The following is a 27,765-nucleotide window of genomic DNA, read 5'->3' as shown; positions in this document are numbered from 1 at the left end:
TGGCCCAAGTGTCCTGCTTTGTGGACGTCAGTATTTGGATCTAGCCCAAGTTCCAAAAGTGTGGCAGGTGCTTGGCACTCAGCAGTGCAGAGGTGAATGAGAAGTGGCTTTGTACTGTGAGCCATGAATCTGAGGGAGTTCCCACTTCAGAATAAAGCCAGCCAGTCATGAATGTCTTCAGCCAGCATCAATCGTGAAAGCAGAAGGGATTCCATGGTTATGTGGGTGGAGGGGAGAGGGGAGGATACAATTACCATGTGTATATATATCTCCCAATTGGATGATTGTTGTATAATAGACTGGCATTTTTCTGAATAATCGGGTAACTCAGCTCTCCCATTCTTCCACAGCCTACACTTGTTCAGTGGAATTACAGATATTTGTGGTTGGTGAGCAGTATTCTTTGTGTTGCACAAACTCTGTTGTGCTTCCATAAACTTGAATTCCAAATTTATTTTGCCTATTTCTGAACTTGCACCAAATCCTGTTGAGCCCTCCCTCCTGTGTTTGCTGAACTACACTGGCAATGTCTTGATTTGAAAGTTTTCATCCTTGTTTTCAAAGCCCTCCATCACCTTGCCCCTGCTTTTTCTATAATCACCTCTGAGCCCAAGACCATCAGAGACTGTCCTTCTCCAATTCTGGCTTCTTATTCATTGCTCCATCTTGACTGGGTTTTACTTGCTTGGATTCTAAACTCTGGAATCGCCTCCCAAAACCTCTACCCCTCTCTACCTTCTGTAAGGTGCCCCTCCTCAGAAGACTCCTTAATCTTTCCTAATATCTCCTTATCTGTGTTAAATGTTGTTACATAATGTTCCTGTAAAGCATACTACATTGTTAAAGGTGCTATGCAAAAGGATAGTGTTGTTCAGTTCAGCGATATCTGGTTAAGCACCATTACAGAATCCTATAAATGTGGCCAGCTTTTTAGTGACAAGCATTATTGCAACAAAATAAAGGTCCCAGTAATAGAACATTGATTCAGGGAGATTCATGCACCATTATTATTGATCAATGGGATTACAGTTGATAATTGACACGGAATCAACACAAAGGAGTGATTGGCCATTTAGCTCTGTTTCTCAATGCATCAAATATGAATGAGCCAAGGTGGCAAATTCAGTCCATCATAATAAATAGTTGTATGCCAGTGACACACAGTGTCTTTACAGCTCCAAGTAATTTGAAAAATCTATAATCCTGGTCTGGGGATTAAAAACCTTTAATATGGCTTACATGTTAAACCTTATCTAAGGGACAGGACAGTTCTTGACAGGAGGATTGCTCACCCTCCAGGACTGGCCTGGAATCTGCAGGTATTAAAGATTAATCTCTAGAATACTGATGTGAGTGAAAATATGGGAGAACATCATACTGATGCTTCAGAAACTTAGGCCTTTTTCCTTTTCTTGACTGCATTGTAAAAAATAATGGAGATGGAGAGAAAGGTGTTTTGGCTTATAGTCAAAAATGATCCAACCAGCTATTAAACAGCCAGTTTACCTTTCAGTTTGCCATGGGATGGGGGGCAGGGTATCCAGAGGAGGACCCATGCAGGAGTTACTCAAGGTAGGAAGTCATGTGATGAAATCTTTAGGAATATACAAATTCAGACTTCATAAACCTACTCAACAGAAAGTCCATCAAAAACAACTAGGTGCAGTTTACAAATTAGAATGATACAACATTGGAGTAGATTATTCAGCTCACCATAGTGTGTTCTACCATTTGTAAAGAGTTTCCCTGCAGTTTCCCCAAAGTCCTGTATGTATTTTTTCTCCATTTTTAATAATCAGCAGTGTCTCTGCAAACTTTTCCGTTTTTACTGTAAACTGAAATTAGTGAGCGAAATGGGAATTGTGGGATACTTTGCAGAGACTGCATTAGTTATTGCTGCCCACATCTCTCCTCTCCACCTTTTCAGGCAGTGCATTCTAGATCAGAACATGCATCTTGTGCTTTTAAAGTCACAGAAGGAGGCAATTCAGCCCATTGTATCCATGCCAGACTCCAGAGGACACTATCCCTCTGCTTTATTCCCTGTTACCCTGCTACTTATTCTCTTTCCCAGCAACTCCCCCTTTGATTGCTCGCCCTCCAGAACTGGCCTGGAATGTGCAGGAATTAAAGATGTCTATACTATTATCCCTCAATCAATCTTTTCCTATATGTCACAGGATAGGAAATCCAGCTCTCAGCCTCTGACATTCAATGGCATTACTATCACTGAATCCCCCACTGTCGTTATCCTGGGAGTTACCATTGACCAGAAACTGAAGTGGAGTAGCTAGCCATATACACAATATGGCTACAAGAGCAGGTCAGAGGCTAGGAATCCTGCGGTGAGTATTTCAGCTCCTAACTCCCCAAAGCCTGTCCACCATCTACAAGGCTCAAGTCGGGAATGTGATGAAATACTCTCCACTTGCCTGAACAAATTCAACACTATACAGAACATAGCAGCCCATTTGATCGGCACCCCATCCACTACCATTCACTCACTCCACCACCAACACACAGTAGCAGCAATATGTACCATCCACAGGATGCACTGCAGCAACTCACTAAGACTCCTTAGACAGCAGCTTCCAAACCCACAATCTCTACCAGCTAGAAGGACAATGGCAGCAAAAGCATAGGAACACTGCCACCTGGAAGTTGCTCTTCAAGCTGCACACCATCCTGATTTGGAAATATATTGCCTTTCCTTCACCGTTGCTGGGTCAAAATCCTAAAACTCCCTCCCTAACAGCATTGTGTGTGTACCCACATCTCAAAGACTGCAATGGTTCAAGAAGGCAGCTCACCACCACTTTCTCTAGGGTAATTAGGGATGGGCAATTAAATGCTGGCACACACATCCCTTGAATGAATAATAAAAAGGGTGGAGTTGCCAATGTTGTACAAGGTGTTCAGAACTGTTTACTTCTTCCCCTATTCAGCCTCTGCTGATATTATTATTAGTAGTAATAGTAATAATTTATAGGCTTCACCGACATTTGTCCTGGGTATTCCTTGTTGCTTTTTGTGGCACTTGACAGCTCACAATCTTAATATTTTTCCTGTTGTAGGCTGTGACAAATGTTAGCTGCCAAGAATACAATTTCTTGATAATGGATCTGCCACTGGTACAAAGACTTAATAAATTCTGGAGTCTATTACACCTTAATGTTTTGTCTTATTTTTAATCTTGAGAAGGTCAGTGATAAATAAAAAGGCCTAGCGTAATAATCCATCAAATGTCAGTAACCTAGGATGGAGGTTTAAACTGATGCCAAAGCACTTGGACAGTGGATTCCCACAGCATCAAGGATGTTTAATTGGGTGATTTTAGAAACTGTTAGACATGGATATCATTGAAACCTGGTACTGTTTCACTGAGGGCTGGGTTTCAAACTGGAGTTGATTGAAATTTAATGTGGTCTAGGTTAGTTTGAGACTGGAGCCAAGGTGTGTGGTCCTGGGGCACAGGTTGTCCTCTCTTCTGAGAGCCTTCAGCCTAATAGAGGCAGCCAATCAGCCTGTGCTGAGTCTGGATTAAGTCATCTAGCTTCCTGCGGATGAAGCTAATGCAAAGCATGTGCCTTTGATTCTAAATTATCTGTCAGGGTATTTGGGCAGGAAATGTCAACTCTCCACTCCAGAGAGGTACAGAATTCATGCCAGCCCCACAATCTTGCAGTTGTGGGGCTCACTCCCCACAATCTTGCAGTTTTTGTTTTCCTTCGAACAGTTATCTCATTTCTGTTTGTGCACCCCTTTTTTTCTCATGCTGCCTGAGAATCTAATATCCACTAGCATTTCTCAGTGTGGCACTGGCAGAATACAACACTGCTGGAGGACAGCTTCATACTGGATATTTCAGGATATGGATTCATAATCCTATGTAATTCTGGATCCCTTGACCCTAAAATGCTCCTTTTAAGCCACTGTTAACTTCTGCATTTTCTTGAGAATTTGCTTTGTAATTTAACTTTAAGAGGGAAACTATAGCAATGCAATCTGCATTCTTCAGATTTATAAGTGTAATTAAACAGTTTATCCTGTGTTAATTACCTTCTGAAACCTAAAGGAAAAATGACTCATTCAACTTGCTTTTCCCAGGTACCAAACTCCCCACTTATTCCCTTCCCTGAACAGCCCTAAATTCATGAGGCCAGATGTTGCAAGCCCCTTTTGTGCGTTTCTTTAGAAGAACAATCTGGTTAGTCCTGTTCCCTGGCTCACTCCCCTCAATCTTGCAGTTTTTGTTTTCCTTCGAACAGTTATCTCATTTCTGTTTGTGCACCCCTTTTTTTCTCATGCTGCCTGAGAATCTAATATCCACTAGCATTTCTCAGGAAGATACATCATTCAGGAGGAGATCATCCTTGTCTTGCTCGCCCTAATCAAAGACGAATACTTGGTTGCTTATGGATTAGGTCTTGCAGAGTGGCAGGACAGAATCAAGGGGCTGAGTGGTCCACCCCTGTTCCTTTGGTCAAGACTTGAGGCACAATGGGATTTGCAAATGATATGAATTAGTGAGATAAATAATGAAATCATTTCAGCATGGAAGAAGGCTATTCTGCCCATCAAGTCCAGGCTAGTAGATTTCTCCATGATGTCCTGAGTGAATATTTTTTCTTCATTAATAATAAACAAAATTATTACCTAGAGATTATCTTATTGCTGTGTATGGGAGCTTACAGCATGTCAAATGACTGACACATTTTCTTCCCTTTGCAACATTGACCGCACTTCCAAAAAAACTTCTTGACAAAAAGCAGTGCTTTATGACATCTTAAGGACATATGACTAACAAGTTCTTTCCTAATTCTTTATCAGAACTGAATGTTTCTGTGGTAGAACACTCCATTGGAGTCCACACTTCCCACTTGCCAGCCACAGCTGCATAACATTCACTTTCATTAAAGTAACTGATGTGTGAACGATATAATGTTTGGATTAAGGAAAAGCTTGAGAGAGGGAAAAGGGTCACAGGAGAATCAGGCAGAGTGAGGCAATTGATCTAATAGCAAGTAGTAAATTCACTCAGGAATTCAAGAGAACCTTCTTTACCCAGATAGCAGTAAGAATTTGAGATTACGTGAAATAGTTGAGGCAAAAGGTATTGATGGATTTAAGGAGAAACCACAGGCAGGGATGTGCAACAGAGATTTAAATTTGCCAGCATTTGAAGGACATGTATAACATGTCCTGAAAACTGGGGGTGAACAAATGCACGTGTGCTCAATGCCCAATTTTAAATGTATTATTTAAGATGATAAAAGGCAACTAAGAGATACTTGCTGAAAGATACGGGAGAGAAAGAGAAACGGGGGGGGGGGGTATTTTGAAAGAGTGGGTTGTAAGATGGGGGAGGTCTGTGATGGAGCATAAACCAGCAAAAATCAGCATGTCTCTGTTGTGAATTGGATGTAATTCAATATTGCATAAATCCTACTGTGTGACTTTAGTTGAATTATTTGGCAATGTCAAACTCAGTACTTTGTGCTTCAGAAAGTAAACGGGGATGTTTTACAGTAGGTGTTGGGGGAGGGGAATATCTCAGTATTTTCTCTCAATCACTCACTGATACTGGAGGAAATCTGTTGATTCAGTGGAGAAAGGTACTTTATTTGAACTTGCACTACAAACCACAGCATTTCTTATTGTGGTGTCTGCAGATACAGCTTCTGGAAACCTCTATGCTAAAATATTTGTAGCAATATAAAGAGAGCAGTGGTCATATGAAGGAGATTGCCTGGGGTACTGCTATGGCCAGTTCAGTGTAGAATATAAATTCTCCTCTTCAGTGCCTCTAATCTATACACAGATTGCGTGCCTGGAAATTAGTGGTTCGCAGGTCTTTATTTGTTTCATTGTACTTTCCTGATTGATTGCCACAGTTCACTACCTCCTGGCACACGTCCATGTGTTATCTCAACTGGGATCACACTGAGCATTTGGTATTTCTAGTTAGGTATAAATCTAAATTCCACTTTTCACAATTCAGACCCACCCAGTATCATAGGTACGATTGAACTATCCAACATTTCTCGAGGCAGTGTGTTCAAAGCATCCTGAGGTCCTCTTGACCTCTCTCTGCACAAAGCTGTTGTGGTCCACAATTCCCTTTTTACCCCTTTCCTTCTGATGTCAAATATTGTAAAGTTCAACAGCTCTTGGATTCCAATACCCTCTCTACCTTCCTCCCCCTTCATTTTCCTCTGTCCCTGTCTCTTCTCCCAGCCCCATCCCCTGCCATATTTTCACTATCCCTTCCGATTTTCCCCTCTCTGATTCTGATTCTGAACAATTGGTCCTCAGCAGAGGACTCCGCTTTGTTTCCGTGTCCTCATCTTAATGAATTATGAGCTCAACAGTATATTGAACTCTTCTTCCACCATCTCCACCTCCACCAATTTCTTTGGCCAGGAGTCTTCACCCCAGACTGTGAATCCTTTCCCTTGTCTCCAGAGTCTCATTCATCGCTGTCCACATTACTCACACTAATCTGTTAACTTCTGAACTTCCAACACTCTGTTCACTCTGAAGCAATCCTGACATTGTCATCACACCTGCCAAAGAGGGTGGTGGTGTGTGGTCTGATGAACTGATCTCTATCTCACAGAGGTCAAATGTCAGCTCTCGGAAACATCCTCGTACCTCCCTCTGGACCATGACCCCAACCTCCAATCCTCAGGTCACTGTCTTGCGGATAGTCATGGACCTCATTTCCTCAAGAGGTCTTCCCTCCACACCTTCCAAACTTGTAGTGTCTCAACTGTACAGAACCTGCTTCTACCTCCTGCCCAAGATCCACAAGCAGGACTGTCCTGGGCAATCCATTATTTCAGCTTGTTCTTGCCCCACTGAACTTACTTCTTCCCACCTTAGCTCCATCGTTTCTCCTCTAGTCGTTTCATTCCACCTACATCCATGACACCTCTGCCGCCCTCTGCACCTTGACAGTTAACAATTCCATGGTTTCAACTGGCTCATCTTTACCTTGGATATACAATATCTCTACACACACCTGTTTCGTTGTGGGATATGTAGAAAAGTCTTTGCTTCATTCCTACTCAGGCCACCTCCATCAACTCTTTTTGCAGTACAATCCATGATAACATTGGTGCTGCTTCCTGCATTCACACACAACTTGAAAATTTCATTACTTTTGCTGCTTTTAGCTTCACATGCTCTGTCTCAGATTTTTCCCTTTGTAGGTTACTCCATCTCCATTTCAGGAGATTGGGTAGTGACAAGCCCACAGATACCCACAGCTGTCCTGAGTATACTTCCTCCCACACTGCGTTGCATTCTCCCAGATCCCCCATTTCTCTGTGTCATTTGCTCCAATGACAAGACTTTCTACACAGGTAACTCTGAGATGTCGTCCTTCTCCCTGAACTAGGCAGGGAGACAGAGTCCTAAACTGCATTTCATCTAATCTCAACCTCTCTCCTCCTGGAGACAGCTAGGACAGAGTTCCTTGGGTTTTCCCCTTCCACCCCACTAGCCTCTGCACATAAAAGATCATCCTTTGCAATTTCCACCGGCTCAACAACATTCCACCACTAAACACATCTTCCCCTCCCCGATCAGCATTTCAAAGGGACTATCTTCTGTCTTCTGGTCCACTCTTCTGTCCCCACCAACTGCTCCTCTTCTTATGGCATTCAGTTTTGTCTCTTCATTTCCTGCTAAACAATTCTGCCAAGTGAAGTGGCAATTCACTTCTTCCAATCTAGTATGCTGCTTTTAGTGTTACTAATGTGCTCTCCTCTACGTTAGAGAAATCTAGTGCACATTTGGTGTCTGCCTTGCAGAGCACCTGTGTTCAATTCACAGGGTCGACTCAGAACTCCCTGCTGCCCGCCACTTTAATTCGCCATCCCACTCTCACTTTGACCCATCTGTCTGTATCCTCTGGCATTGTCATAATAGTTTCTAATGCAAGTTTGAGGCCTTCTATCTGCGCACATTGTAGTCCTCAGGACTCAATATCAGATTCTACAATTTTAACGAACTTATTTTCACTGTCTGTATCAGGACTAGCCATTTCTGTGAGGTCATGACTGGCTCAGTTTTCCTCTCTCCATTAGTACAGCCTGAACCTGGGCTGATGCAGAGTTTCGACTTGAAACATAAACAATTCCTCGCACCCCCGCCCCCCACCCACCACAGATGCTGCTCGGTCCCCGAGTTCCATCAGCAGACTGTTTGTTGCTACTGAACCTGGGCATGTCCTATGTCCCTGCATTTTGAACTTTTTCCACACTCCTTTGTCTGTGTTCTCAATCTCTTACTGTCCTCATATCATAAATGTTGTTCCATTTTTTCTCTCTCTAATTTCCCCCATTACCCCATCAACCAGTTCACTGCTATAACCTATTGCCATGCCAACCCTGACCTCACCCTGTCAGAGGTATTCCCTTTATCCTCCAACACCACCCCCCCCCCCCCCCCCGGCAAAAATAACTTGGTCTTTCTTTCCCAATTCTGATGAAAGGTCCTTGATCTTTAAACATAAACTCTGTTCTCCTTGTTGCTTGACCTGATGTGTGTTTCCAGCATTTTCTGCTTTTATTTCAGATTTCCAGCATCTGCTGTTTTTTTGTTTTTCTTTCAAAGGTATAATTTATATATTTTTATCAATCAGCATTTTGGACACCATATCTCGGTATATTCTCTCATTCGTTCACTAGAGGACAGCAAGTACTTTACATTAACAAATAAAGGTACGTTATACAATAACCTAAATTGAGCAAAGCAGCATTTCTTGCTAATACTTTGTCGACAGAGACAGACAGCTTCAGGAACCTCGATACCAAAATATTTGTATCACTGTATAGAGCAGTTGTCCACATTACAATTCTTAAAGGGGTATGAAGACAATATCATTTACGTTATAGGGAAGGAATTGCCTGGATGTGTGAACCACATTTACTTCTCAATCTCCTGACAGTAAAACACTCTTTAAATTTCCATATCCCGCTACATTTTCTTCAGAATTCACTTTTTAATTTCTTTTAAGAGAAGTTAAAACACAACGTGCCTTGTCTCGTTGCCTCAGGTTGCAAAAGAGCAGTCTCACCACATTCATTAACTCAAGACAATTTGTGGCAGGAAGTGTTGGCTATTCAGTCTTGAGACTACCAATGAATTGGAGCCAAGATAAACTAAACCTCTATCCAGTACCCCCTCCCTCCGCCCACCCCTCATGTCCCTCTTCCACATCGCATTCTGATTTATTCTTTGTCAGGCAATGAACTGGGTTTCAATGCCAGTGGCACTGAGGGTTTGTGTTAATGCCAAACAGGAATTTTTGACCTTCAGTTACTTGAAAATGGGCTGATCAAGTGTTGCTTGGCCAGCAGTGAAGCTGTGACAATGACCATGATTGACCGGGTGTTGTGTTACAGCATCTTACCGGTCCTGAATCGGTCACTGTATCGCAGGATCCTACAGCACAGAACTAAGAGCACTTAGTCTACCATGTCTCTGCTAGTGGTTTGAAAGGGCCTTCCAATTCGCCCCACTCCCTATTCTGCATCCCTGCTTCTTTCTCTTAATTCTGCAATTTTGATATTTTCTTTCCCTTTTCAACATGTATCCAATTCCCTTTTGAGAGTTATTTGTGAATCTGCATCTGCTGTCCTTTCAGGCAAAACATTCCAGGTATCAGCATCTCACCGTGCCTTAAAAATAACTCTTTATCTCTGGTTCTGCTTTAATCTGTATCCGCCCCGAATCTTTCACTTTTGTCAGTGGAAACAATTCTAATTTGCCTAATCAAAAGCCCCCATAATTTCAAATGCTTTTATTAAATCTCCTAAGTTTCTCTGTTCTAGAGGATAAAAATCCCAGTCTCATTGCCGCAATCTAGGCTTTTGGTATGTCTAACTCCTTTAAAATTGTCAATCTCTGTCCCATTCTGTCCTTCCTTGGTGTAGCTGCTGTGTGGGGTTGAGCCCTGCTCAGTGTTAATCTGTGCTGGAGATTTTGGTTGAAGTGTCAGACAATATAGTCCAGTGATGGAATGGGTATGTAAAATGCTGCGTAGCATTGGCTGAGATCATATTGGATGGATGAGGTGACAGTGGATAACGTCTATATACTAAATCTGAATTATACAGTCCTCACAGGATAGTATTCTTACCTCTAAGGCAGGAGGTTGTGAGTTGAATTCTTGCTCCAGAGACCTGGGGCAAAATTAAGACTACCAGGCTGCACTGTCATTTTGATGAAACATTAAACTAGTGCACTGGCAACTCTTTTAGATTCCATGGCACCCTTGAAAGAAGCACATTCTTGGCTTCTACTTGTCACTCAACCAACATTACTAAAACAGGTTACCTTGTCATTATCACAGTACTCTGTAAGATTGTGCTGGGTGCAAATTGGCCGATGTGGTTCCTGACATCACCACAGTGATTTAACTTCGTTAGTTCTTCAACTATCAAGGCTCTTTGGGACACCCTAGAATTGTGAAATGGGAATTTTGTTTCTTCTCTTCAGTTTTAGAATGACTGTAGGGTTGTAAAGACAGGTTGTGTGCAGGGCGATCAATGACTTATTTACAGTGAAAATCACCTGTTTAGTGTTGTATAATTTTACATTTAGAAATTCTCTCTTCCAGGAATTTCTGGAAGATCAAAAATATAAAGATGAAGAAAACTTAGCAGAAAATCTGGAATCTTTCAAAAGTAAGTGAAAGAGTAGCCCTGTTTCCTGGTTGAATCTAGTGCAGTATTCTGCATTGTTCCCAGTTATCCACATTAATCCTGTTTAAGCCCATTGGTGTCAGTATCATATTCAGCCTCTGTCACGTCAGTAGGTGCTGAGTATCTGCTGGGTACTTAAGTGCTGATCATGATTCCCGTGGGTGTGCTGTCAACAATTAAATGCAAGTTGGCCCACATTGACACCTCCTGCTTTTCTCTCTTCAATTTACCTTACACAATTTAAGCTTCTAGCCTCGGGATCTGTCACAGAAAGTTCAGTCATCAATTGGTGGTGCTGGTGAACTCCTTGTTCTCTGTAATAGATCCTGCTGAGGTGACTTGCAGCATTGATTGTTGGAGTCATTGTGCTAACAGACCCCAGGGGGATGGAAGTGGCTGTTACATTATTTAGAATTTTTGATCAAATAAATCCAAGAGATTGGTCACATTACTTCCCTGCAGACTGTTTGGGAAAGTAGCACAGTCATTGCCACAAACTAATCATAAATGCATGGCAGGTGGAGGCCATTTGGCTCATTGCCCCTGTGCAGTTTTTGAAGCAGCTGTCGAATTAAACCCAATATCTTCTTCTTTTCCCCTTAAGCCCTAGAAATTTTCCTTTTTGAGTATTTATCCATTTTTATTTATTTATACCTAAGTATTTTACCTTTTAAATCTCTCCTTGAGTGCTGTCTATGTGGAATTTGTATTACCCTAGAGACCAAGTATATTTCACCTGGGTACTTTCCACCCACATGTCAAAAATGTGCTGGTTAGTAGATTAATTAGCTATTGTAACTTGCCCTTGGTGTAGGCAGATGGCAGGAAAATTGGTGAAGTGTGGGGAAGTTGATAGGGATGTAAGAAGAGAAATGGGATTAGTGAGAGTTACTGCTTGATGCGATGGGCCAAAGAGTCTGTTTCTGTGCTGTGTGACTCAATGACTCTAAATAGCTTTATACTAAGTGATGTGAGATATTGTCCAGTTATTGCTGCTGTGGAACAGAGTGAAACAGAATGGATGTCAAATGTTCCAGCTCAGTAGTGTAAGGGAATACTTGAGAAATTTGACATCTCTGAGTGTTTGCAGATTTTTACTTGAAGGTCTGCCTTAAACAGACAGACTTGAAAATTACTTTTCAATCCCATTATGCTTCACATCACCAACCAAACCACGGGAGACATGCTGACATTTATCCACCCTTCCACATTTTCACTCTTGTGCTTTGCTACGTTCAAAGCAACTTTTGAAATGAAAGAAGCAATGATTTCTTTCTGCTGTCCTTTGACAATAAATTTCTAATTGACCTTGATGTGCTTACTTACTGCTGTTCAAATTACTGGTCTTAAAGGAACAGGCCATGTCTCCTGCTTGGCAGCAGAATTGTTTGTATGGTATATGCTTCCAGGCTAAACAATTTATTCCAAGGCTTATCAGGAGCAAGTGGAGACAGGACATCTGTTCATAGGATCATTGTGCTATAGAAGGCATCACTCACAGGGGACAGAACTCTCTGTTCTAACCTCCTGAATATAATGACTTCTGTCACATTAAGCTCCGGAATTCCCTTACCAATCCCTTCTAAACACTCTATTCCTTTGTCTCACTCTCTTCCTTTCTCCTTCCTCTCCATCTTGCTCTCTCCCCTTTCTCCTCCCCATTATTCCTTCCCTTTTCCCTTTGCTACATCCTCCCCACCGTTCATTCATCTCGCTCCCTATTCGCTCTCCCTCACCATCCCCTTTTATACCCTCTCCCACTGTGTTCCCCTTCCCTCCTTGCTCCCCCCACCTTTTGCTCCCCTTTCTCTCCTTGCCCCTACTCTCCACTCTCTCTGACTTGCTCCCCTCCTCTCGTTACACCTACTCACCTCTCTATCCCCCATTCACCAATATTTCCTTTCCCACTGTTTGCATCTCTCTCCCCCTTCATTTTCTTTAAGACATTCCTTAAGACTCCTCTGACAACGCTATTGATTATTTGCTCTCATACCTCCTCCACATCTTTTGTTAACTTTTGATCATCATTCCTGTGGTCCTTTAGATTATTTTATTAACTTAAAAGTGCTATTTCATTGCAAGCTACAGCTGTTGACTATTTATTTGGTTTTCAGATGCTGCAAACCTTTAATTATCTGTGAATAAATGTTTGTTGTGCTTGGTTCTTGTCCTTGGCAGTACATTGAGGTTCACCATAACTTACTTTTTTATATTGCAGAGAAGTATGTGGAATTTGATCTCAATGACCAAGGTGACATTGGTGAGTTCTGGCATTTGCACACTGTATCAACCTGATAATCTTGTGTATGAAAGTGAAATGACTTTGAATGTAACGTGACTCTGCTTCCTGCCAACACTGCTCCTGTTTTTTGCCACTTCAAAGTCATAAGAGTGAAATAGTCACTAATTTAGTCTCAGTGAAGTTTGCTATTGGTTCAGACTTAGCCTGGCCCCAGCTCCCTTATTCTCCCGTGTTTCTAAATGAACTCAAAGGTCACCTTTACCTTCACACTAACCAGCATTACTCAACAAACTATACACTGTCAACTTCCTTTCAAGACGATAAACAACAACTTATATTGTATCTTCAAAGTGATAATATGCTCTATTGCACTTGGCGGGAATGTTATCAGACAAAAAGCTTGACATTGAGTTACATTAGGAGATATTAGGACTATTGACCAAATTAGATCTTAGAAAATAGATACCAGTTTTTTCGACCCCGAAGGAACCAGGGGTTATGGGGTAGTGCAGAAAATCAGAGTTGAGGCTATAGATCAGCCAGAATGTAGACTGGCAGTGCACGCTTGAGGGACCCTGAGGCCTGCTCCTACTCCTTATGTTATTACATTCATAATTGAATACAGTTCTGAAAAATCAGTAGCCAGACAAAAGCCCTGTACCATTCTGGTTCCAAGCATATCAACAACTCAGCACCAATGTGCTTTAGCTCCTTCCTTCAGTGGTCCATTGCAGCAGTTTGTGTAACATTCCTTGTTGATAGTTTAATGATAGAACCAAAGAATCAGGCAGAACAAACAGAAGCCATTCACCACTGTTTCACTGCTGACTCTCCAATTAGTCTCTCTCCATGCTCTTTCCCTACAGCTTTCCAAGTCCCTTTTTGAAAATTATTATTGAATCTCTTTCCATCAATTTTCCAGGCAATGCATTCCAATCACAACACACTGCTTAAAAAACACATCTCTTTAATGCGTTTGGCTTGTGTAATATTGGGAGAAATAGAGAAGATACTGAGAGATGGAGTCAAAAATGGGATTGACAAAACTGTACCATTTAGACTCCATATCAGAATACTGAACACTGGGGGTGATCTCTCCAAATTGAGATAACACATGGACTTGTGCAGAGACAGTGAGCCATTGCATTCAATGGGGAAAGTACACATTGGAACAAATAAAACAGCCCATGTCACTGGATTTCGCAGCAAGAAATCTGTCCAAAGAAGGGAGAAAATGGAGGGAGGAATTTACACTGTATGTTGAGCCGGCTGAGATAGATAAACTAAAGCAGATAAAAGTTAAGATGTTATTGCATCTCATCGATCAAACTGCCAGTGCATTGTACCACATATAAAGTCCTCTAGTGAGACCCTAAAGAATGCATCAACTGCACTGCAAGCACATTGAAATCCCACATGGAAATGTTGAGTGTTATTGGTTCTTTACACATAATCAGCAGCAGGGAGAAACCTTTGATGTTCTTAATGAAGCTAAGATAGTTAGCAGAATAGTGCAGTTTTGCAGATTTAGAGGATTCACTTATCAGAGATCGGATTACTTGTGGAATTCAGGAGTCCAACCTGGGGGAATGACCAGCAGGGGAGACAGAGTTAACTCCAGCAAAGTACATAGAGACCTGCAAAGCTGTGGAGCTATCCAAAGCCAGGCTCGACCTTTTGGATGGTCAGCTGAAGGAAGTACATGCTATGACGTGAGAGACAACAACCTTGGCCAACACGACATATTACATTGCACAGGAAAGCGAATTTGGCCTAACTTGCCCACACTAATGTTTGAAATGCCCCACGTCAACCACTTCCCTTTGCATCTTTGTCTCACACTGTCAGCCTCAAAGAGCCTCTTCCAGTGGGCTTCAGTGTAGTCTTGCTGAATATTGATAGCAGTGACTTGTTGGTTTTAACTGCACTGCCTCAAGATGGATAGCTTGTAAAGGAGTAGTGAATTATGTTGCTCCTGAGTCAAGGTGAAATGCCACTGGTTGCTCCTGTATCAACGATGTGGCTACTCATTGGTATCTTACAGAGTGAATGAGAGAATCTCAATGAAATAGGTTGACATAACTATACAATTTAGACTACCTGCCTAAATCTGAATACTAAACAATAGGTGTGATTCCTCTGGAGTTGAGATAATACATGAACGTGTGCTGAGGGAGAATGAGTTGTGTGATTCAATGGAGACAGTGTACAATGGAGCAAGTAAAACAGCCCAAGTCACTGGATTTGCCGATGAGAAATCTGTCTCAGTAATGGAGACCATAGAAGGAAACGTTTACACTCTACATTCAGGTGGCTATGGCAAATAAACCAAAATAGATGAAGTTAAGACATAATTATCTTTCACTGATCACAAAGGCAGAGAATTGCACCGTACCATAAAGCCCTCAATTGAGACCCTGAAGAATGCGGGAAAGTACAGCCAAAGTTGGTGAATGTGGCTGGTATTGTGGTTGGCAACAAGGGTTGGTGAAAAGGAAATGTCCTGCAGATGGTTAAAAAGTATGTTTGACGTGGATTGGAAAATCATTTCTGCAAACAGTGCATAATGAAGAGGACAGTGAAGGTCCAGGGGGAGAATGAGATGCAGAGACAGTCAGATTCAGAATCCCTGTTGAACACAATGTAGCATGTGCGAGCTGAGGTCAATTCTGTGGAAGCTATTCTGTGTCAATACAAAGCTGTTGATGCGAGGGCAACTTGCAACATTTCAACCTGATTCAGGAAGAACACTGAAACCTGCTGGGAGGTGAACTTAGTGTGAGGCAAAGTGGGGGTGGAAAGAGGCTGATGCAGGGCTCATCAGCCACCAATGTGGGCAAGGCAAAATTCCCTTTCCTACGTGTTAAGACCATGTTATGTGTGATGCATTGGCTGAGACGGCCATTCCAGATGTGGTGTTGGATGAAAGGGTCTAATTATGGGTGGCTAAAGCTCCTGCCTATTACAGATGATGACCCTCTTTTTATTATGGAAAATTGGGGTCCTGGTGTCATTTTAAGTTAGAGCTGGGCAAAGCCTGCCTCTGACCTACATGTTTTCTCCTTTGGGGGCCACAAAAATAACCTAGAACTCTCTCCTGAAAAGAATCACAATACAGTTACAGTAAAGTAGAAGGCCATTTGGTGCGATCCAGCAAGTCCTACTTCTCAGACTTGCAAATTCCTTCCTTTCATCAAGTTATCTAACTTCATTTTGAATGCTGCAATTGAATCTTCCTCCACTACTAGCCAAGGCAGTGCATTCTTGACCACAAGTACTTGTTGTGTAAACAAGAATGTTTCTGTGTGTCACTTTTACTTCTTTTGCCAAAGACTTTTGTTCTATGAGCCCAAGTTTTGACCCCTTTGCATATGAGAACTATTCCTGTCTAATTCTTTCATCTTTTAAAATGTCTCTATCAGATCCTCATGCAAGCTCCTCCTTTCTCAGAAGAACAACCTCAGCTTCACCTATCTATCCACATAAATAAAGGCACTCCTCTCCATGACTACAACCATTCTCCTCTTCCCCTCACCCCCCCCCCCCAATCCCAGTGGTTATCTCACTTTTGGCTACCCAGCCTAACCATAAAATGGAGGGTGGTGTGCAGACCATGGCCCCTCAGTTGCCATGTAGGATGACAGACTAAGAGTTGAGTTGGCCCTAGAAAGCAATCAATAGCAGGGGATGGCCTATGGGTACAGAAAATGGAACTAACATCAGTCAGTCAAGAGGCAGTTAAATGAATGGAGTAAACTCCAGTTAACAGGAAACATCAAAGAAACTGGGCTTTTTTTTCCTTAAATAGAATAACTTGAGGAGTCTTCAAATAAAAGTGTTCAAAGCCATGCTATGTTTTGATGGAGTGAGAAAGGGGTAACTGTTTTCCGTGTTAGCTTGGTCAGTACTGTTGAGTTCACTGGCAAAAGATACAAAAGAAAGATTAAAAACATATTTTCTGGAGCGCATTTTCTAATCTGGTTTCTGAAAGTACTGTGGAAGCAGATTTGAGAATGGAATGAATATGTGGAAAGGAAAAGATTGCAAGACTTTGGGGACAGAGCAGGCAGAATGGGAATGGATGGAAAGTTCTTTTAAACTGCTGACCCAGACACAATGGGCTGAATAAACTCCCACGATCCTCTGAACAGTCATTCAAGGTAGATGGGCTGAATGGCCTCCCTGGCCTGAACTCTGTGGCCTTTGTCAGGTTTGTGCACTTTGAAGGATTACTGATGATTTTTTTTATGCTTCTCCTATCCATCTAGACCTGATGAGTCTGAAGCAGATGCTAGAGAAACTTGGAGTTCCCAAGACTCACCTGGAAGTAAAGAAAATGATTGCGGAAGCTACTGGTGGCAGCAGTGAGACCATCTCTTACCGCAACTTTGTCATCATGATGCTGGGCAAGCGCTCCACAGTCCTCAGATTGTGAGTATTGTTGCTCCTCAAAGCCTGAATTCCCACCTTGCTAAGCCTGGCCAGGCTCCCCCCTGTGGTTATTTTAGGTAAGAGATGGGCAGACTTCCACTGAACACTTGTGATAAATCAAAAGAGTTCCAGCCAAAGTTAATCACTGAAGTGATCTCACTTTTGTGGCTCACAAAAATAACCTGGAACACTATTGCACCAAAACAGAATCACAAAATGGTTGCAGCATGAAAGAAGGCCGTTTGGCCCATTGAATCTACAACAGCTTTATGTAAGAGCAATCCATCACTCCTACTCATCACACCCCACAAATTCTTTCAGCTAGTTATCCAGCTTAATTTTGAAAGCTACAAATCAATGTCTCCATTAATTTGGCTTAATGCTGGAGGCATTGATTTGTAGCTGGCTTGAGTCCCTTCCATCACTGTTTCCTGTTAGTTCCATGTGTTTTACATTCTGCTGATTTGCAAGAGCCAGGTCACATACCTTCTCCCCATTCTCATTGATGGAACAGTATAAGCGATTGATGAATCCAATTGAATTACACTGCAAAATTCTTGTTCTCATTTTGTTCTCCATTTCAGCTTTCTCTAACATTGTCCCTCCAGCCTCCCAAAACCTTGACCTGTGAAGTGCAGTGCTTCATCACATCACATACCAGGCTGGGGATGTTCGTGGGGTAAACACATTATTTAATTTCCTGAACAATGCAAACTTGTATAAAAGACCCTGGAGGACTTTGGTGGTGGGGGAGTGAGGAGAAACATCTTCCATTAGCTATCACCTTTCACAATTTCAGCCACAAAATGCAGAGAAATGGTCAGATCATTTTCTTCAGTGATGGAGATGCTGGGATCTGCAGCAAATAAACACACTGCTGCAGGTACTCACTGGGTCAAGCAGCATCTGTGGAGGCAAAGGGATAGTCAATGTTTCGGGTTGAGACTCTGCATCAGGACTTATCTCCCCTTTACACTCTTGGTCCTCATGCAGGGTCTTGACCTGAACCATTGTCTATCTCTTTGCTTCCACAAATGCTGCTTGACCCACTGAGTTCCTCCAGCAGTTTGCTTTTGCTTCTTTTCAGTGATGCTGGTTGAAAGATAACTGGGCAGGACGATGGGGAGCACTCTCCAGCTGTTCTGTGTAGAAAGGGGGAAAGGACCTTGGTTTAATGTTTCATGTGAAAGGCTGATCCTCCCTTAGTGGACTGTCAGGTTTGGGCTAAAGTTTCTGGAGTTGGGACTTGAACCCACAACTTACTGTGACTAAGGTGACATAATACGTGGTTCCATGTGTAGGCCAATTACTCATTGGAGGACAGTGATGTATTTGACCATTACAATGATCTGTGTAACAGGACCTTTTAGAACTCATAGCAAAGTACATATTTTGACCTGCCATGCCACTATGGGGCCCAGCCTGTCTCTCCTGCTTAAAGGGGAAAGATTGGTGTCCTGAGCTTGAAAGACTGACCATCGCCCACAGGTGGGGTGCATTTAAGACAATGGACATTATTAAAAATGAGTATTTGTATTCAGTCCTAATATTCGGATGGGAAAAGGCATTGCCCTTTTAAGAGTGCAGCTTGACCTAGTTAACAGACTGTGTATGGCAGGGATTTTCTGTGTTTACATAGAACAAGATTAAGTATAGACAGCAACTGAAAATTATTTGTTTCAACCAGCTGTAGAAGTCATTCCATTTAAATTCCAAAGACAGACATTTGATGAATTGAACTTTTCATCATGTGGATGAGACTTTAAAACAGGACTCTTGTCTGCTCAGGCAGACTGAAGAGATCCCACGACACTATTTGAAGAAAGTGTGGGAGATTTTTCCAGAGGCAATGGTTATCCCTCAACCAACATCACTAAAAACAGATTATCTGCGCATTATCACATTGCTATTTCTGGGAGGTTGCCGTGGGCTAATTATCTCCCCTGTTTCCTGCATAACAACTGTGGCTACAATTGAAAAAGAACTTTATTTTCGGTAAAATGTTGAGATTGTGAGAGAGAATGCAAGTCTTTTTTCTACCCTGACCTAGTTGTGCTTGGTCCAGATGTCTGGCCAAGAAGCCTTTGCTGAGCCCACTCACTAAAGGCTGCTCAGAGTCAAACTCTTAGCCTTCAGACTTCAAGGCAGGAATGTCACCAATGAGCCGTGGGCTACTAAAATCCATCTGTATAAGGCAGGCATCGTCATGGAGAGAGTAAGTAAAACTCATCAAATCAGCCAGTGTCTGTGGATTAGGAATCATAGTTAACATATCAGGTTAAAGTTACAGGTAAAACAAGTTCTAAGGGCAGAAAGAATGAAAGGGATGGCCTTTATAAGGGTGGAAGAGGGGGGAGACTGATTGGCAAAAGTAATAGAGAGTGGTAATACGTTAATGAATGAGAAAAGGTAGGACTGAACGGTACGATGACCAATCTCACACATGGCAACTGGGTGCTTCATGCTTTGCTGCTTGCAGGTGCTTTTAAACTCACCTGATTTTGTGTAGTCACTTCTGGCCCCATAACTTAAGAGACATCATTGGAGAGGATTTAGCAATTCTGAACTTCTGCAAAATTGAACTTTTCAAGGTATGTGAAGAGGGAGAGAAGCTGAAACCTATAGACACTGACAATTCAGGGTTCCAACACCACTGGTAGTGAGTTAACTGAAGTGAGAGTTATACTCTGAAACATACAGTATCCGTAAGAATTGGTTTTCTCTTTGTGATCAGATTTTTTGTTGGCAGCTTAAAGATTACTCAGATATCAAAGCAAATAATTGTCATGCCTCCTCCAACCCTACAAACATCTGAGCTAGCTACACGTAACTGTATGGCCTTTTGGATTGTTCAGATTTTCATTGCTTCATTGACAACTGTGCCTTGAGCTGCTTATCCCCAGAGCTCTGGAATTCTCTCCCAAAATTCTCCTCTCTACCTTTCTTCTCCAACAGGATAGCTCTTAAAACCCACCTCTTAGATTACTCATCCTAATGTGGTACAGTATCATACTTTGATCATTGTGGAGTCCCTTGGGATGTTTTGTTATTAAAGATACAACATAAATTGTGGGACTTGCTGTGTGCAATTTGGCACCTGAATGTCCCACTTTACAACATGACTCCACTTCAAAGTGCTTCAGACATCCTGAAGTCAGAAAGATTTAATATAAAGGCAGATTCTTCATTTTGTATCTGGATAAAATGCTCTCAGTAAGGAATGGCTATTCTCAGTTATATGATATCATTGTAACTATCTTTTTACTTTTAAAATATTTATATAGCCATGATTTTTTTCCATTTCCATCATGGATGTCCTTCTCTATAATTAAGGTACAAGTCTGTGTACAGAATTTCAAAATGGATCTGTAGAATAGAATAATTGTTGGTATCATCAATTTGTTATTGAGTTTAATCAGGCTCCAGGCAAGTGGAAGGCATTTAAAATTTCAGTTATATTTGTGGATGGTTCTTGAGATTTGGAACATAGAAACAAAGCATGAAAATAGTGAATAGGAGTTGTTGAATAGAAGATGCACTCTCTTGCTTCATGTTAGTGATATCACTTACTCTATTCTCATTTGCCATCTTAAGCCTACACTTGTTGCATTTAAATGGGAATAAAATTCCTCCACAACAGAGTGGGATAGATGGGTTATTGTGGCCTGATGCATCATGCTTCAAGTCAGTTTGTTCAAAGTTTGGGGGCTGCATTGATTGAGAGTAAGCGCAGGCCTTAAAGCCATTCACAGGACTAATTCTCTGGTTGGACTTCAATTTCACTTTAATGGGTATCCTTCTTTAGAGGGGGTGTGAAAGCTCCGATGCTCCAATGCACTCCAGGTGAATCTCTATTACACCAGTGAATGATAGTCTAGTTTGCTGGTGATAGTCTAGTTTGGCATTGATTGGTGTGAATCAATGCCAAAAGCTACAATAGGAAAGAGTTATCAGATATAGGACACAATCCCTAGATTGGATGGTGAGATATAATGCACTGTGTGATCTCAGAAGTGTGGGGCATAAATCAATCCAAAGTTCACATCATGTCATTTGGCGCACAGTACAAATCCAAAGGACGGTATAGTGGGATTGAGTGGGTAGAGAGTCAAGATAGTGCAGTGGATTTCAGTGCATAATGCAATTCAAGGATGGCAGTGAGGGATTTGGTGCACAGCAGAATCTTAGAACTAACTATGCTGTGAATTTTCAGGCTTTAATGGTTAATCTCCAGTACACTCCTGTAAGTGAGAGTGAAATTTTTAAAAAAAGCTTTACATATTTTACCACTGAACAGTTTGTTAATTAGCTATATTTGACAACTGGAGAAAACGGACTTTATGACAGCTTGGGCAGTGTAATTGTAGGTCAGTCAGTCATGTTGCAATTACAGCCTATGCCTGTGGAGGTAACTGTTTACATAGAATTACAGAGAATGTCCTGCAGCGCTGGGAATTAATTTTGCCATACTTGCCAGGAATTGTTATGTGCACTGAATCACACCACAATGTCCTGAGCTTCACTGTGCATTGAATTCTTCCACAATGTACTGGGATTTTGCTGTGTGTTGAATTATGCCAAAGTATCCTTGGATTTTGCTATGTGCTGAATTCTGTCACAGTGTCCTGAAATCAAACTGAGCACTTCTACCCTGAGCTGGGTTTATGCTGTGCTTTGAATTGCACTACACCATCCTGGGTTTTCAATGTGAATCTGACAGTGCATTTTGATCACCATTATATCCTGGAAATTCACCGCATAGATGTAAGATTGCACTTTGCACCAAATCCCTCTCTACTGTTCTGGGATTGCAGAGCACTGAATTATCACATTCTTATGCTGATAATGCTCCAAAGAAGCCTTGTCCCACTCTCCTTCCACTATTAGTATAACCCCTGCTCCTTTCTCCTCAGGGTACTTATCTAGCTTCCCTTCAATGCATCATTGTTACTTGCTTAACTGTTTACTGTGGTAGTCAGTTCCACATTCTTAACACACTCTGGATAAGAAAACTTCTCCTGAATTCCTCATTTAATTTGTTAGTAACTTACCTCAATGGCAATCAATGTTGCAACTTCCCACAAATGAAAACATCTCTCTTTCTCCTGTATGAAACCCCTTCATAACTTCAAAGATCTCCATCAGTCATCTCTTTTACTAAGAATCTCAGCCTTTTCAGGTTCTTTTCAGTGCCAGGGTGAAACTGGAGATCTTTTTTTCACCTTCTCTAATGCCTCAGTATATATCCAAGTTTCTCCATCTTCGCCGCATCTGCTCTCAAGATGAGGCCTTCCATTCCAGGACAACTGAAATGTCCTCCTTTTTCAGGAAGCAGGGCTTCACTCCTGCCGTGGTAGAGGGAGCCCGCTCTTGCATCTCCTCTGTTTCTCGTACTTCTGCTCTCACCCCATCTCCCTCCAGACAGAAGAGATAGAGTTCCCCTAGTCCTCGCCTTTCACCTTATGAGTCTTTATATGCAGCACATGATCTTTCATCATTTCTGCCACCTGCAATGAGATCCCACCACACCTTCTCCTCCCTACGCCTTTCCATCTTCTGCAGGGACCACTCCCTCCATAATTCCCTGGTCCACTCACCCCTCCCTGACCCCTGGCACTTTCCCCTGCAGTCACAGGAGATGTAACATTTGTCCTTATACCTGCTCCCTCACTACCATCCAGAGATCTAAACAGTCCTTCCAGGTGAGGCAAAGATTCACATGCACCTCCTCCAATCTTGTTTACTGCATTCGGTGTTCCCGATGTAGCCTCCTCTACATCAGCGAGACCAAGTGCAGACTGGGCGATCATTTTGCAGAGCACCTACTCTCAGTCTGCAGTGACCACCCCAAGTTCCCAGTTCCATCCTATTTCAATTCCCTTTCACGTTCCCACACTGACCTGTCCATCCTTGGCCTTGTCTACTACCAGTGTGAGGCCCAATACAAACTGGAGGAACAACACCTCATATTTTGCTGGGGTAATCTACAATGTAATGGCATGAACATTGAGTTTTCCAGCTTTAAGTAACCCTCCCCTCCGTTGGGTTCTTTCTTCCCCTTCCCCCACCCCACCCCCACCTTTTTTCCCCTCTCTCCTTCTGATCCTCCTCTGGTCCTCCCATTTTTGTCCCCTATCCCTCAAACCCATCCCCATCCCCCACCCCCAAACACCCATCTTCGTCCCTTTCCCCCTCCTTGTTCCATCCACTACACACACAGTCCACCCCCCTCCCCTATCTGGTTCTGGTTTCATCTGCTATTCACCTTTTCCCTAATGGCTCCCATTTTAAGAGACGATCACTGGTAGCTGTTTGATTTCCTGCTTATCTCCCTCCAGCAGCTGTCTCTAACCTTTACACTTCCCTCCCCTCAACTTACTTCATCTGCCTCTCAATATTGTCTTTCTCTCTCCCTTTGTCGGTCTCCATCTCTCAATCACTGCCACCGTCTCCCAACACCCCCGCTCCCCTCCCCTACCTCGCGTAACCTGCCTGTCATCTTACACCCCTCCTCAGTCCTCCAATCACCTTGGACTCCTTTCTCACCACTCCCTTTCTCTTCTTTATATTGGCCATCTGGCCTCCCCATGCTCAGTCCTGATGCAGGGTTTTGACCCAAAACATCAACCGTTTCCTCCCACAGATGCTGCTCAACCCGCTGAGTTCCTCCAGGTGCTTCACATTCATCATCCTTTCTCACACCTTGTATTCTCTCCCCTGGGAATGAACTCTGGTGTTTGGTCTACTTATTTTGTTCCTTTATTAAACTACACTGCTACTGGTAGGGATGCAACCCCTTTACCCCATTTAGTTAATGTCCAAAGACCAGATGACCTTGCTAGATTTGTTGAGTGTCTCAATATCCTTTTTATAATAGGCAGCCACTCATAAGGGAAATTTCTGTTAATCATACTTAGTAGCTGAGCTTGAACTTGTATGTAACTACACTTCATTCCATGCATTTTTCTGGAGAAAATTTCCTGCATTTATTGGAAGGAATTGCACTTTAAACAAACTGATTCCTCAAAATATGGACTTTGTTTGCTCTACAGTATACTGTTTGCACCCCATCTTCAACTGATTGAGTGTTGTCAATAATTACCCTCGTATTGGGAACTGGATTGTGAGCACTTTGGTGAGATCGAGGTTGTGAGAAAATGTGGGTGTTGATGTAAGCTTTTTAAATGTCATCTGTGGCTTAGTCATAAAGTGCAGAAATACAGGCTGACACTCTTAAACAGTACTGAGGGAAGGCTGCACTACCAGAGGTGCAGTTTTCTAGATGTGACATTAAACCAAAGACTTTCTGTTCTCTCAGGTTAATGCCAAAACATCCCTCAGCACTGTTTGGAAGAAAAGCAAAGTTGTTATTGTTAATCCACTTATCATCATCATTCGCTGGTCATCATCAAGTTGTTGCTTGTGGGAGCTTGCTGTGCACAAACTAGCTATCCTGATTCCTGTGTTGCAGCAGTGTCTGAACTTCCAAAGTATTCCAAAGGCTGTGAAATGACTTGGTATTTCTAGAAACAGAACATTATAAATGTAAGGCTTTTTTTTGTCATTTTTTTAAATATTCAGTTCCACTGAAGAAGTACCAATAGGAAATTTCCTTTGATGCTAATATCACAAATTAAAGACTTAAATTAGAGCTAAAACATTTCTTTTCAGAATCATGATGTTTGAAGGAAAAGGTGACGGAAATGGTTCTAAACCCACAAGACCTCCTGCTAAGAGGGACATCTCCAGCCTCCCGTGACCCGGGGCTACTGGACAAAGAGCTGGGAATGACTGTGCACCTCTCTTGGATTGTAAATAACCCTGTGTGATGTTTCATCTTGGCCTTGTTGAGGTGGTGGGTGAATGGGATTGCCGCAAACTGAACTCTTTGCAGCCCTTGTCAGTAAAGACTCAGCATTCATATTTGCTATTTTTCAAATCTGTGTTATTGTGTAATGATGCATACATCTACCAATCCAATGCTATCCAACAGAACTTACAGACTATCCCAGGTGTGGATACAATGACACCCTTTTTGTTGCAGTCCCTATTTTTAATAGAAAGCACTATTTAAGTTTTGTGTTTGGCTCCAGTGATAGCACTGTTACTTCTGAGCCAGGAAGTTGTAGTTTTGTTCTCCAAGGATTTCAGTCCTCAGTCAACACTCCCAACGTCTTACCCAAGGTGTGAGGCATTGTCAGAGGTGCAATTTTAGGGTAAATTCTAACTATTCTCTGAGGTAGATGTACGAAGTTCCCTTACATGTGTTTCAAAAAAAGCTGGCTTCTGCCTGGTGTCCTGGCTGATGATTTTCACCAACCCACCACCATAGTAGATTATTGGGTCATTATCACAATGCTGTCTACAGGAGCTTGCTGCATATACATTAGTTGTCATCTTTCTTACTCTTTAAAAATAGAAAATTTTCTGTGAAGAACTTTGGGATATCCTGGGTTGCATAAGGCACCATATCAAAATCCAAATTATTTCCTATTGCATGGAACTGACTACTTTTTAAAGCCTGGCTGGGAATTTCTCATATAGATCAGTACTCCTGTTTCTTCCTATCCCTCAATAAGTTGCTGCCATTTCATGTGGTGCTGATTATACCTTGTGGGACTGTAGTAAATAGTGGTATGGGAAAGTTACTCAGAGATAACCCACCTTTATGTTCAATGGCAGGCCATTTGGCCTAATTCCTACCTTTAATTTTCCATTTGATTTATGAGTGATGAACTTGTATTTAGGATCCCAAGTTCCAGTCTCAACAGAAATGGAAATATTTTCTCTTGTGCCCACACAAGCAAAACTTTGTATAATCTTATAAAGATTTCCTAAAGATCACATCTCAGCCTTATGTTTCCAAGAGAAAGAAGTTCCAACCTGAGTAAATAAAGGTTCAGAATGAGAGATTTATGGATGCTTAAGAGATGTGGGGTTCTGGCAGGTAAGTGGAACTGAGACAGATAATTAACTGTAATATTTAAACATGTGTAAGGACTATATGGACTTCTATGTGACTGCTCTATTATGTTCTGAATTCTTTGCTTTCATTAAATGAGTAATCTTTGAGTTTTGGTTTCATCCTTGTATGGAATGTTGTATTAATAATCTTTGATTCAGTTCAAATACCACTCCATTTCTGCCATGTTACCTGGTTTTGGCTTTAGGAAATAGTTTCTAACTGCTTATTCTCTATTCATCTCTCTCTATGCGGATGGAACTAGTGTGAAGATTTCAGTATATTGTGCCATTAGAAACTGTGGGAAGAATGATTCAGTTAAGAATTTTGTACAGCTTCAGATACAAAATAAAGCAATTTATTAATGGAAGTTAATCTCTCTTTGTTCATTTCAAATAATTGGCTGTAATGCTTTCCTGCTCTAGGAAAGGGATTCATTGATGCAGCGCTAATGTGCATATGTGTGAAATTGAGTTGAAATTGGCATCAATTATCAAACTCTCCCCTGCTGACATCTGCCTAGTGCATAAGATCACATCAAAAGTTTTTAGAACTTGTTCCCTGATGAGTTGTTCTAATAGAAGCAGAGATTACACCTTGTGCTTATTGGGATATATCCAAATCATTGGCCTCATTATTAACACGCCAACAATTAGTCAACAGTGCCTGGGAGGTGGTAAAGAATGAATTACCAGGTATCATGGCTTTAAATCGATCACCTCTGTTGTTTCTATTGTTATATTTATACCTGAAGTATTTGAGTATTCTGCCTTGGGACACATGGGGCTGTTTCTTACATTGTCTTGTAGTACTATGGATACTCACTGAGCAAATCAAGGCTGAGATTAATATGTTTTTGAATGCTGTCAGAATCAAGGGTTCAGTCAGGAAAGCAGAACTATGACAGATGATCAGCCCTAATATTGAAAAGTGGAGAAGGATTGCAAGGCCTTTTGTATGACTGCCCTGTTATATTCTGAATACTTTTTTGCAGTATTCTATGAACACAGACCATAGTGGGGCAGCACCAGTGGAACCCAAAAAAAATGAGATGTCAACATGGTAAGGTTGCAAGGCAGAACTACCTTTGTGCTAAACTGCAAAAATTGCATGCGATAGACAGAACCAATGGATCAAATCCAAGTTCTGCAGCTGTGTGACATTTATTCATGAATGGTGGTGAATAATTAAACAACTGATGAGGAGGAGCAGGTTCTAAGGATACCTACATCCTCAACAATAGTAAACCTCAACAAAGGCTGAAGCATTTGTAACCTTGTTCAGCTAGTAGTGTCAAATGGATGATCAGTAGTGTCATCCTCCTGAGATCCTCACCATTACAGAAGATAGTCTTCAGCCAACTCAATTCACTTGACATGATATCAAGAAACGGTTGAGAGCACTGGACACATCTT

At 41.9% G+C, this 27,765-nt stretch overlaps 1 protein-coding gene across 1 annotated transcript in view; it reads left to right on the top strand.

Annotated features, from left to right (window-relative positions):
* Positions 1-26,692, top strand: part of LOC127582125 (allograft inflammatory factor 1-like) — a 34,715-nt gene extending 8,023 nt beyond the window's left edge. The window contains exons 3-6 of the mRNA XM_052037156.1: positions 10,631-10,697; positions 12,934-12,975; positions 17,226-17,388; positions 25,060-26,692. Coding sequence (XP_051893116.1) covers positions 10,631-10,697; positions 12,934-12,975; positions 17,226-17,388; positions 25,060-25,147 — 360 coding nt within the window. The 3' untranslated portion in view covers positions 25,148-26,692. The remainder of the gene's footprint in view (positions 1-10,630; positions 10,698-12,933; positions 12,976-17,225; positions 17,389-25,059) is intronic.
* Positions 26,693-27,765: the final 1,073 nt, after the last annotated feature.

The sequence above is a fragment of the Pristis pectinata genome, chromosome 23 (genome assembly GCF_009764475.1).
Source record: "Pristis pectinata isolate sPriPec2 chromosome 23, sPriPec2.1.pri, whole genome shotgun sequence".
Lineage (NCBI taxonomy): Eukaryota > Metazoa > Chordata > Chondrichthyes > Rhinopristiformes > Pristidae > Pristis > Pristis pectinata.
This window is presented reverse-complemented; position numbering and strand designations above follow the sequence as displayed.